This window comes from Pleurodeles waltl, chromosome 4_2 (genome assembly GCF_031143425.1).
Source record: "Pleurodeles waltl isolate 20211129_DDA chromosome 4_2, aPleWal1.hap1.20221129, whole genome shotgun sequence".
In the NCBI taxonomy this organism is placed as follows: Eukaryota; Metazoa; Chordata; class Amphibia; order Caudata; family Salamandridae; genus Pleurodeles; species Pleurodeles waltl.
In genome coordinates this window covers 11172622-11184629 of record NC_090443.1, presented here as the reverse complement: position 1 = coordinate 11184629, position 12008 = coordinate 11172622, and the positions used below count along the sequence as shown (strand labels likewise).

At 46.1% G+C, this 12008-nt stretch overlaps 1 protein-coding gene across 4 annotated transcripts in view; it reads left to right on the top strand.

Annotated features, from left to right (window-relative positions):
• SLC44A2 (solute carrier family 44 member 2 (CTL2 blood group)) overlaps positions 1-12008 on the top strand; it is a 314434-nt gene that overhangs the window by 252289 nt on the left and 50137 nt on the right. For all 4 annotated transcript variants that reach the window (XM_069230393.1, XM_069230392.1, XM_069230394.1 and 1 more), the window contains exons 14-17: positions 2615-2699; positions 4552-4814; positions 5353-5447; positions 7011-7114. In XM_069230393.1, the coding sequence (XP_069086494.1) occupies positions 2615-2699; positions 4552-4814; positions 5353-5447; positions 7011-7114 (547 nt within the window). The remainder of the gene's footprint in view (positions 1-2614; positions 2700-4551; positions 4815-5352; positions 5448-7010; positions 7115-12008) is intronic.

Genomic DNA, 12008 nt, shown 5'->3' with positions numbered 1-12008 from the left:
GTGGCCAGCAACAGGTCTGGTGTGTGGCAGGCTGGCAGAAACTGGTCAGCCTACACTGGAAGTCGGGTATGTTTTCAGGGGGCATCTCTAAGATGCCCTCTAGGTGTTTTTTTACAATAAATTGTACACTGGCACCAGTGTGCATTTATTGTGCTGAGAAGTTTGATACCAAACTTCCCAGTTTTCAGTGTAGCCATTGTACTGTGGAGTTCGTGTTTGACAAACTCCCAGACCATATACTCTTATGGCTACCATGCACTTACAATGTCTAAGGTTTTGCTTAGACACTGCAGGGGCATAGTGCTCATGCACATAGGCCCTCACCTGTGGTATGGTGCACCCTGCCTTAGGGCTGTAAGGCCTGCTAGAGGGGTGACTTACCTATGCCACAGGCAGTGTGAGGTTGGCATGGCACTCTGAGGGGAGTGCCATGTCGACTTAGTCTTTTTCTCCCCACCAGCACACACAAGCTGAGAGGCAGTGTGCATGTGCTGAGTGAGGGGTCCCTAGGGTGGCATAAAATATGTTGCAGCCCTTAGAGACCTCCCCTGGCATCAGGGCCCTTGGTACCAGGGGTACCAGTTACAAGGGACTTACCTGGGTGCCAGGGTTGTGCCAATTGTGGAGACAAAAGTACAGTTTAGGGAAAGAACACTGGTGCTGGAGCCTGATTAGCAGGGTCCCAGCACACTTTCAAATCATAACTTAGTATCAGCAAAGGAAAAAAGTCAGGGGGTAACCATGCCAAGGAGGCATTTCCTTACAGTCCAGTACCTGGAGAAATGCAGAAGGTGAGAAATTTAGTTGCAGTATCCACTAGAAAGCGTATTAACAAAAGTAAGTAATTTCTGTTTAGAGTCCTTGAGTGTGTGCCCTCGTGCCTTTCCTTCCAATTTTTGTTTTAAGTATCACTGCCTGGTGTTTCTCTAGGTCTTCATTCTGCGGTCTCGCTTCCCTGGTGTCTATTTTGTTTATGCTGGGTCTGTGTATTTCGTCCTCCTTGTTTTCATCATGTGTAGGTGCTGGGCAGTTCCCACTATCAGGCTAACTTAGGTTTGTTATCCAGAAGCGAAAAGTAGATCTCACCTGTGTTGGTCAGCCAGCTGAAATACTGCTTGGGTAGACAAAGGTTGATGGCACTGGATATCTTCACAAGAATGGCATGCGAACTCACTTAAAAGTGATTCACAGTGGGATTTGCATTTTATAATAAAGTACTGGTAACTGTCCAATTTTGGAAACCATTTGTATCAACCGCAGTGCCAGATGCTGGCCTAGCATTCAATAAATGTGTTGTTGATAATAGAAGAAATGAAAATTAAACTAAACTCATTCCAGTTGGAGAAGTAACAAAAACTTCAGGTATGGAAGTGCCATTGTCTGACAACTCTGGACTTCTGCCTCAAGGCATTCTTGGAATGCAATCCTCCTTGTCACAGTTCTTGGGTATATACGTGACACCAGCTTCCTTTCATTCTGGGATGCCATCAGATGTGCATTGAGGGATGTTGGTTATCCTCTACCTTAGAGTTGCTATCCCTTTTGCACTCAAATGAGGCAGAGTGCTTCATTTCTTGATAGTGTAGAGCCTTTTCTAGCCAGCCATATGATTTTCCACTAAACGGGTAAGGAACCACCAGTGGACACAAGTGTCTGACAGCAAGTGTCAAGGAAAGTGACGCAGCATTGAGACCCTCTGCCATGTCCGATAGGGTGATAATTAGATGTACAGTGGTACAGAATTGAAGGGGAGAGTAAGTTAGGGGGGAGCGTGCATGAGGTGTGAGGAAGGAGGGTGAGTGGCAGGGTGCTAGTATTTGGTGTGATGTGAATTTGTAAGTGAGATTGCGTGGGTAGCAGTTTCATAGATGAAGTATTTGCTTCAATTTCTTGATCCGTGATGTCTGAGAGGGGATTGGATATGAAGTGGGCTTATCCTTGAAGGACAGTGAGACCCCTGCTGTAGGTTACGGCACTTGTGGAACCAAGGACGGGAAGGGCGAGTATCAGCTCTAGCATACATTTTGACGCTGATTCACTACTGTTAACCATTCACTAACCTGCGGTTACTCTTTCCAGACTAAAATGATTATACCAAAAAAGGTATTACCACATTTGGAAATATTTCTGCAAACAAATTTCCAAGTCAAGACACTTCTTTCTGTATACGCTTTGTCTTGGGACTGTTTCCAGGGGCTCGAAGTCCACCTACTCCACTCTGCATGGTATTATACTTTCTTTATAAAGCACACTTTTGCCATTACAATGGCTTTTTAGCGACATGAGCTAACTGCAAGAAGATGATTAGAGTCTGTTCTCCAGAAATGATGTCTAATGCTATTGGTGAGTCTCACATCCTTGTCTCACGCTTCTCCTGTTCAGGTTTTCAGATCTCGTTTCCTTGTGTACCTTGTTTTTCGACATGGTTGTGTTTTGCTGTGTTGTTACTCCTTATGGAAACAGTGAGGACAATTGCAGACATTATGGTCATCAAACGTCCACTAAGTGGCTTAGAGGTGATTTGAGAAACGTTTTATAAAATAAATCTTCCAGAGATCTCTTGAAAAAAAGAGTACAAATGCATGTCAGAAAAAAAGCCTTAACCTTCTTCTAGCTTCCTGTCCACGTCGCAGGAGGCTGTTTACAAGGTCTTCAATGAGACTACCTGCGAATATTCCAGAGCACGATGTGACCCCGAGGTAAGAGGATTTTTGCATCAACTCCTGGCCCTGTGGTTTAATATGAGGGTACAAAGCCAACTGGGGACCACTCTGTATGTGGCTAAGATATTGCTGCTGTAGTCATTTGTGGGGGTCATGGCTTTGCAGTGGGATATCCAGTTGAAACCATATTGTTTTGAAGTCCTCAGGTTACTAAGGTCCCACGGAGCAACCATCTTCTCCTTAATTTCCAGGGGCCTACGTTAATGAGGGGTGCTCTCCTTTGTTTGGGAATATTGGATATTGTTTTTTATTTCCTTTGTTTTCTAGTTCCAGAAGCGTAAAAGCAGGCCGTGATTTGGGTGCGAGTGTGGGAACAAAAACGGGCACCAAGTTGTTTAAGGTGCAACGTATCTTGCAGCTACTGCTTTCACAATAGGTAGAGTGAATGCCTACAGCCCCTCCATTTGGGCCTTCTTTCTAGCGGTTGATAACTAGGGTCTTGATTAGTTTGTGCAATCCTACTGCCGTCTCTTAACCCCAGGCTCCGCTGGATGTATTGATGTTGGTTCCCCACGTTCTTACGGTGCTAGTAAGCTTTGCAGGCAATCCATGGGACCATACAGGGAGACATGTCTGCACCAGATTGTCCCTTAGCTAACAACTCTTCGATTTGATGATCACATCCCTCCGGTCATTGTGGACACTTTTTCTAGCTTTGGACTTTCTTGTGATAACCTAAGGCATTCATAGTGCTGTAATCTTGATTGGCTCCACTGAATTAATGAGACTAAAAAGCCTGAGACTAAAAACTGTAGGAGAAAGGGTAAGGACTGGAAACCGTGACTAATGACCTGGAGCACTGTGGTCACTTTACTTTCTGTGCCTTCAACTTGTGTTGCGTGGCATTGTGCCAGACCCTGGCTTGCTTAGCTCTGCTCACTATTACACTTCTATAAAAAGGGGAAGAGGTTCTGCTTAACGTCAAGACTCAGATGGCGGTAACAACTTGTACCCCTATAACTCACACCTGCTGTTCTGAATAAACTCTGAGACTGTAGCAATGAATTAGAGGTCTTCTAATGTACACGTAAATATGGATGGTGTTAGCCAAGCCACTCGCCCACCTAGTTCTACAAAATTTTACGGTGACAGGAAGACTACACTAGAATTAGGTAGAAAGTTGATAGAATAAGAGAATAAAGGTAGTTGAAATTAGAGAGTTAGGACTGGGCCTGCAGAGAAGATGAAATAAACAGAGCTAAAAAAGACTGAGCCAATAGCAGATTGAAAACGTGCCCTATATGGAAGAGGAAAAAGACAGGACTACAATGCAAAGAACACGCATATATCAGGTAACGTACAGGATTGGGTAATAGTAGGGAGAATTCAGTAATAGCCTGAGACTTCTGTATTTGGAATGCTGAAATAGCCTTATTGTGGCGAATATTTACTACATCTGAGCATAAAAAAGCCTCAGGACCACCGTAAGCATTCACTGGCATACCTAAACCCAGCAGACAGCTGGGTGTGTCTGTAAGATCCTTTGCTCTTACATGCAAATTAAAAGGTGTGCTGTCAAGGAGGAGACTTCACGTGCTCCTCCAGAGATATGGAAAGGCTAATGGCCATCATTCATAAACCTGAGGGACCAAATTCTCCCTGAGAAGGGGCCTACTTACGCTTTTTCAAATTCATGGGTGTATATACACTCACATTCCTCGTTCATTAGGAAGTTTTATTGAGGCTTCATCATCAACTTCAGTGTATTTCCCAGAGCTGAAGCACTTGCAAACTAAATTTTGCCCACTTCCTTATTGTTTCATTGTGTTACAAGCCTCTTTCTATAACCATGAATGACATGCTGCATCTTGATGTGGGTTTCTTGCAGACGTTCAACACCACGAACATTACAAGGACTTGCCCAGATGCCCGCTGCCTCTTCGCCTTCTATGGGGGCGAGAGCCATTACCACAAGTACCTCATCTTCTTCCAGATCTTCAATGCCTTTATGTTCCTGTGGCTTGTCAACTTCGTCATCGGGCTGGGGCAGGTGACTTTGGCAGGGGCTTTCTCCTCCTACTACTGGGTTATCAACAAGCGTGACGACATGCCCGCATTCCCCATCTTCTCTTCCATGGGACGAGCTCTCAGGTATTGGTTTCTCGTGTGTGGTGTGGTGTTCTCGTTCCCTCGTTCCCACATTTGGTTATTAATACCTACTTACTGGGGTTTTCAGTCAGACATATTAATTATTCAGTCTACTGCAGTGTCACTCACATTTTGCTTACACCCACTGCAGCATGAGGCGCAGGGTCAGGCCGCTTACCCACTGGTTTACTTGGCTGTAAGAGACAGCATTCTGTTCTTGTACGTTGTAGAAATGTGCATAGTAAGTAGTCCTATTCGCTGCTAGCATCTTCTGGTACCACACTAAAAAAAAATACATTTTAGCTTTTAGACATTGCTTATTTTCATACAATGCGTGCCTCGATACAAAAAACATTCACAAACAAAAAAGCTTTGGCAAAGCCAAAAGGACTGCAGTTGTCTCCAGACCTATTGGCTTTGTGAGCGATTGTTTACAGAACGTGCCTAAGGAGGGAGCAGTGGAGTCACAAACTCCTTTTCCTATGCAGAGCACTGTGGAACGTCTCCTTATGTGTGTTCTCTTTCCACTTCCTCAACGCAGATATCACACAGGCTCACTGGCCTTCGGCTCGCTCATCCTCGCCATTGTGCAGCTCATTCGCGTCCTGTTGGAATATCTAGATCACCAGCTGAGAGGTACCAACTGTTAAACTAGAGACAAATTTGATGGGGAGGGGTCTGCTGTGGGCGTGGAGCAGAGGTCGAAGTGGGTAGGGGAACAAAGGCTACCAATTTTTATCAATTTCATAGTTTGTATTTGCAAAACAACCGTTCTTGAGCTGCCGCAGGTTGAAAGGGTAGAAGGGCCTCCTTTACCGTGAAGTGAGAGAAAGGAGAGGCAGCTTAAAGGAGAAACTAGACTCTCTAGGGTGCCCGTAACGTGAAAGAAATGTGAATGCGTGCAGTTGGTTAACTGGCAAATCTGAAGGCTGTTTTGGAGCCAGTATAGGTTTGGTAGCATCTGGAATTTGTAATTTAAAAAAGGTTTGCACTAGCTACGATCGGCGCCAAACTGAAAACATAACTTTTTGAAAGCACTGTAAACCTTTAAACAAAATCTTTTTCCACATTTTGTGTGCAAGCTATTTGTACTGTGTGTGATACATGTTTTATAATAATGACTTGGTTCACCACGCTTTCCGTCAAAGGCTAGGATCGCTCAACACTATAAACACACATCACTATTTGCCCAGGGCACCAATCAGGAATCAAATCCCACAGAAATCTGAAGTGATTACAATAACCAACTGAACTGTCCGACCAGAAAAACGGGGTTCCCACAGATTCATTTAAGGTGCATTTTTTTTCAAATTTATTTGTGGTGTGTGCCTTATACGTGAAATGCAGTTTACCTGTAGGTCAAGGGCTAACACAATATTTACAGAATATTTTTTTGTTTTAGCCATGTATTTGACCCTGCCCCTACAGTAACTGGCCACACCGACAATGTAAAATAACCATAGAACCTTGCTGAAGGGTGGAAAGGTAAAAGCAGAGGCCTTAAAAGTGCAGCTGTAACTTTTAAATCTGGAACCATTGGCGTGGGTGCCTCTTATGAAAATCCCAGGTTTTGCAGAAATATTTTTGGGAGAATTCCCAATATCTGCAACCCAGTGGCTCTGCAAACAACATTCAGACCCACCATATTAGAAATCGCATACTGGGACAAAAAATTACCAACTTCTGTTCTGTAGCGCCAAAACTAGCATCACAATTTGGTAGGGAGTAGTGATACAATTATTATATTTTACTAATTAAGTGACTCAACAAAAAGTATCAATTTAAAATTAATTTGTAATCATTTATTTTTTATGCAAACTGCACCTGTAACTAGAGCTTTTGCATAAGCTATTGTGATGAAATGGATGAACGACTATTTTATTTTTTTCTGTGTATTTTCTCGCAGTATTGACCTAACCTTAGGGAGTGAAATAAGCAGTTACCTAGATTGTGGGGAGCCTTGGATACACCCATCGCTGAAAGCAAATGCGTATGCTGTCTTCCACCCAACTGCTCAGCACCCCATTCACACATTTGCCTCTTACCCAGGCGTTGTTCCACCTAGATTACTGTTAGTGATTGTAGAAACCTTGTGGGCAGGTGCTGTGGGTCCCTGGGTCGGGCAGTGTGGGAATTACCTTTCCAGCTGCTGCTGCTTCATCTCTCTTCTTTTTTGTTTCTGGCATGCCACACCGCCAGGGTCTGACAACAAGTTTGCACGGTTCCTTCTGTGCTGCCTGAAGTGCTGCTTCTGGTGCTTGGAGAAGTTCATCAAGTTCTTGAACCGCAATGCATACATCATGGTGAGTATGGGTGCGTGCAAGGACAGTCTTCGGGACCGAAATGTATGAATATGGGCTCTGGTACACCCAGGAGTGTGGGAAGACAATTTTTGGACGGAGGTTACTGTGTGATTAGGGCATTGCCGGAGTTTCAAAGTGCATTGAGTGTCGTATTGTTTAGTACCTCACAGAAGTATAGCCACCGAGGCTCTAATTCCCCCTCCCTCCATTTCACATTGTAGCTCGCAGTTTTGACATATTGCTTTTTCCTTTTTCTTTCTCATTTGCCTGGTTCTCTTTTTTTTTTTTTTTCTTTTCTTTTTCTTTTCATTCTCCTTTTCCTTTCTAAATTTTCACGGTGTTACTCTTTTTCTCGCTATCTCTATATTAACCCTATATTTTGTTCTATCATTTCTTTAATTCTTCTCATTCCTCCCTTATTTTCTTCTTACATCTTCCTTTCCTCTTTTACTTGTCTTTTGAACTATTTTACATGTAATCTAACTCCTAATGTATTATGATTAAATGCCCACGGTATCCTCTAATCTAAACTCTCTAATTCCAAAAGTATATACTGATCAAACACCAATATGGCCGGGTATCGCCAAGGCCTCCTACCACCGGATACCACTCACCACCCCCGCTTAAGCTTGAATTAAAAACCTTAGATGTACTTCACTTTGGGATTAGGGGTCATAAACCCCTGGCCATATTTTATTGACAAAATATTGTTAATCAAAATTATACGCAGTAACCACAATCATGTTCACAAAGTATTTACAGAGTTCAAGGGATGCCTAGCCTTAACAGAGTACGTTAATACATCCACATTCCTGTCACGGACTAAAAAAAGCGTTTTTTCCTGCGTACCCAATGTTGGTGACTGTGAATGAGATCATTACTGTTTTCCCATACCACAAACCCTACCCCTCCTCATGCTACAAATCGCAGGGGTAGGATCTCCATCAGGGTGTTCTCATACCTTCCAAACTGGATAGCTGTGGAGGGGGCCCAGATGCCCACTAGGATACCTACCTCGGGCGCCCCCGCCACCCTGAGACTCCCCCCCCCCCCCCCCCCCAAGGGGCCAGTGCTCGCTTCGGACCTTCTGCACATGCGCGGGTGGTTGGCCACAGTTCCCAGCCAGCACCCCTTGGAGGGTCCAATTAGCTTTTCACCCAATTTGGCAATAAAAATTTACCCATTTATCTTCCCAGTCATGATCTCACAGGCCCCAGGAAGAGGTCACGTATGCTGAGAGAGCCAAGCGAGTATATTCTCTAAAAACATTTCATAGCCCACTCGCGAAAGATGAACTCCGTACTGCAGAAAAAACCTGTTTCCTTTAATGCAGCCATGTGAGATCACAGCCAACCTTGGAGTCCGAAACAACTTGCCCAATTTGCTATTGATTCTTCTCACTGAGTCATTGAGGGCTTTCACTGAGATCCCTCCCTTCCAGAAAGAACGAGGAATCATGTTCGACCAAGCAAGGACAGCCTGAGAATTTTTTGGCCAACCAACCAATTTCGGATATTACCAGTTCGAAGAGCTGCCGGCGTCCTAGAGAAACCAGATCATTACCCCCAAGGTGCAGTACAATGATGTCTGGTGACGGGTAGCCTAATATGGGCATTGAATCCAGGAATGTTCTTAATTGAGTGAGCTGCAGCCCGCTTAGGCCAAAGAAAGAGATGCGGAAAGCAGCCTCCGATGAGCGTAACACAAAGGCACTTCTTGCAAATAGTTCACCTGCACATCGGACATGTGAATGCCCGAATACCCACACCTCGAGGATACTAGCAACTCCTGAGTGCACCAGAGTCTTCTGAACCGTCAAATACCTGCGGCAGGTGTCTACAAAGAAAGCGAGGTATGAAGGACATGAACTCATAGCATATGCAGTCTCACATATCGCTTGTAGCAATCCGATGACCACCTTCCAATTCTCTTAACCACTGCTCCTGGGAATCCCATTGCCACTGCTGCTGTGGCCGCCCCTTTTCTAAAGGAGTGAGTGCCAAAATCTGAGGCATTCAAACCCGCTGCCAGAAGGGAGCACTTGAGTACCTGTGAGAATTGGTACCTAGTAAGTGGCGTGCCGTCCGCATGCACCAAAACTGCACCTGTTTCCCCTGGAGCACGCTGCGCTAGGAAGACCTCTAAGTTCCGTATAGGACAACATGCATTACCAGGGGCTCTATGCAACAGAATATGGTTCTCCTTTCCATCCTGATCCGCCTTAGAATGGGGAATAGTAATCACCAGACACCCGGTCCTCTACAGCCAATGAATACTCGCCAACTGCAGACCCCCCCGAGGTGTCCCTTTTATTGCACGCGACCAGTTCACCCAATCTTAAAGCACCATAAAAGGCAAGGGTAAAGGCTGACTTAAGTAAGGTGACCTCCCAGGGAGAAGTACAAACCCGATCCAACGCGGCTAGCAAGGCCCCCAACTTTGCCACGTCAATGGGCCGCCGAGTGTCCGGCTTAGAGCCCTGAATGCGCTGCCATCCCCTAAGGGCCCTTCTTAACAAAAATGATTTTGTACCATCGGGCTGCCCCCATATTTGTGCAAAGAAAGAAATTGCAGCGGAGTAACGCCTGCCACACGCAATTGACTTCCCCTAAGCCCTCAAAACTTCTAAAAATGGCAAGATTGAGGCCAGATCAAAACAAGTAGATGATACCGCCCCACCCTTGAAATCCGCATATACTGCAAATGCTCCCTGGTAAGCCTTCAGCGTTCCCTGGCACCAATCTGCCACAGATGCTCTGGAAAGGGCATTGGGAACTCCTCCGGGGAGGTGAGTCCTGAAAACCTGCATCTTAAAACGGGAGAGTGCATCAGCAGTGTTACTCAACACTCCAGGTATGTGCTTAGCTCTGAAGGTCACATTCAACCTTAAACACAACAATACTCTTTCAGCAGCCTTAGGATCATCTTGCACTTAGCTGCTTGCTGGTTAATGCACTCAACCTCTGACATATTATCTGACCAGAAAATCACCAACTGATTCCGAAATACCTCCAGCCAAATAGACAAAGCCACTAAAATTGGGAACATCTCCAAGAAACCAATATTAGCCACTAGGCCCTCTTGGACCCGGTATAAGGGCCATCGCTGAGCGCACCATGCTGTACCAAATGTAGCCCCAAAGCCTTTGCTCCCAACTGCATCAGTAAAAAGTCCCTATTCCTCATTGGACCTCTGCGGACTGGGCCACACCACCGTCCCATTAAAGTCACGCAGAAAGCTTTCCCAAATCCTTATATCTTGTTTGACCTCATTGGAAAGCCTGGTGTGATGTTTGACTTTTAAACCCGATATGGCTTGGGCAATTGACTGATAAAAGGGGCATCCCATGGGTATGATTTGCAGTGCAAAGTGGAGTTGCCCAACCAAGCACTGCAACTGATGAAGTGTCACCTCCGTGTCCTTAGATAAGACCGCAACGCATGTGAAAAATAAACTACCTTCTCCCAGGGCAATCTGGACACACCTGCCACTGAATCCAACTCTATCCCTAGGAATTCAGTCGTGGAACAGGACCCCACCGTCTTTCCTTATGCAAGTGGAACCCCAAATTCCCACATGAGTTTTTTTAAATAGGTCCAATGCACCAGCACATTGATTAGATCCAGTGGGCCCCAGAAAAAGGGCCCCCCACTAAATTGGTGGACAGCAACCCAATCTCAGACAACCACAGCAATACAGACATCAAGTGGCCTACAAGATCCTGCTGACTGGCCTCCCCAGTGTCTTTAACTGCAACTGTGTCTTGTGGAGGGACCACAACACCTGCATTTTGCTCTGCAGTCTGACTCTGGCCCCCCCTTCGAGTGTGCCCCGCATCCAGTACCAGTGATGCACTAACCTCAGGCCGTATTGAAGCTATATTGACACTATTCCCAACCTGCGCTGGGGTGGCCTCCGTTCGCATCCCCCAGTGCCCTTAGCCTTCCTCTGCCCCCGCACCTTCTTTGGAGCTGGGAGGGGATGGCCTCGCTAGATGGTATTCCCGCCCGCTGGGGCTCATCCTCGATAGAGGACGCAACCACCCCTGAACAAGAAGTCTGCGCCTTGAAGGATGCTATGGCCTGGTCCATAGCGTCCATCCTAAGTGTCAGAGCCTCAAGGAGCTCTTCTGTTAGCGACTGTTTCTCCACCATGAGCCACGCACAGACATTAGAACAGGCAAATCTATAAATGGGCCCCCACAAGGAAACCCCTCCAAACATGAATTCGCTCTCTGACCCCAGTGGGACTCCCCTTACCGAGAAAGCCCTTAATGTAAGGATGTAAGGGCTCCTTTACCATAGACCCCAACAGGTATGACAAAAGGCACCTCCCCTACACTCTACCTCAATTTAGGCCTTCCCCCCCCCCCCCCCCCCACCCTATCTACAAAGAAAAAAAGGAGCACTAACACTCCCCACACAAAATTGGCCAGGTGGCCGCTCACCCAGTAGCCCAGGAACCCCACAGGAGCCGCCACTGAGAGAAACTCGGGTCAGGTGAGCTTAAGCTTAAACCCGTACGGCCCCCCGTGAGGCTTGCTGGGCCACTTGTGTCGTCCTCTTCTTCCCTGAAATGCTGCAGAAAGCAACCTGCAAAAATTGAGCACAAAACAAATTAAATAAGGGTAAAAAACATGCACAGAAAGAAAAATGGTAAAAACAGCCTAAAAGCCACCCAAAAGTAGCCCACTGGTGCCCCCTGGTCAGATCGGTGAGCGCGAGAAAGACGCGCTCGCCAACCGCGGCCACCCGTGTGATGTCATTCCTGTGCGTGACCCGGGAAGCACAAAGAGTGCCTCTGGGGCCACAGTCCCCTCTACAGACAATCAACTGTGTTTTCATTGTGGGGTGGGGTCGGGGTGTGCCGCCGCCATCAGCGGGGGCCCCCCTGA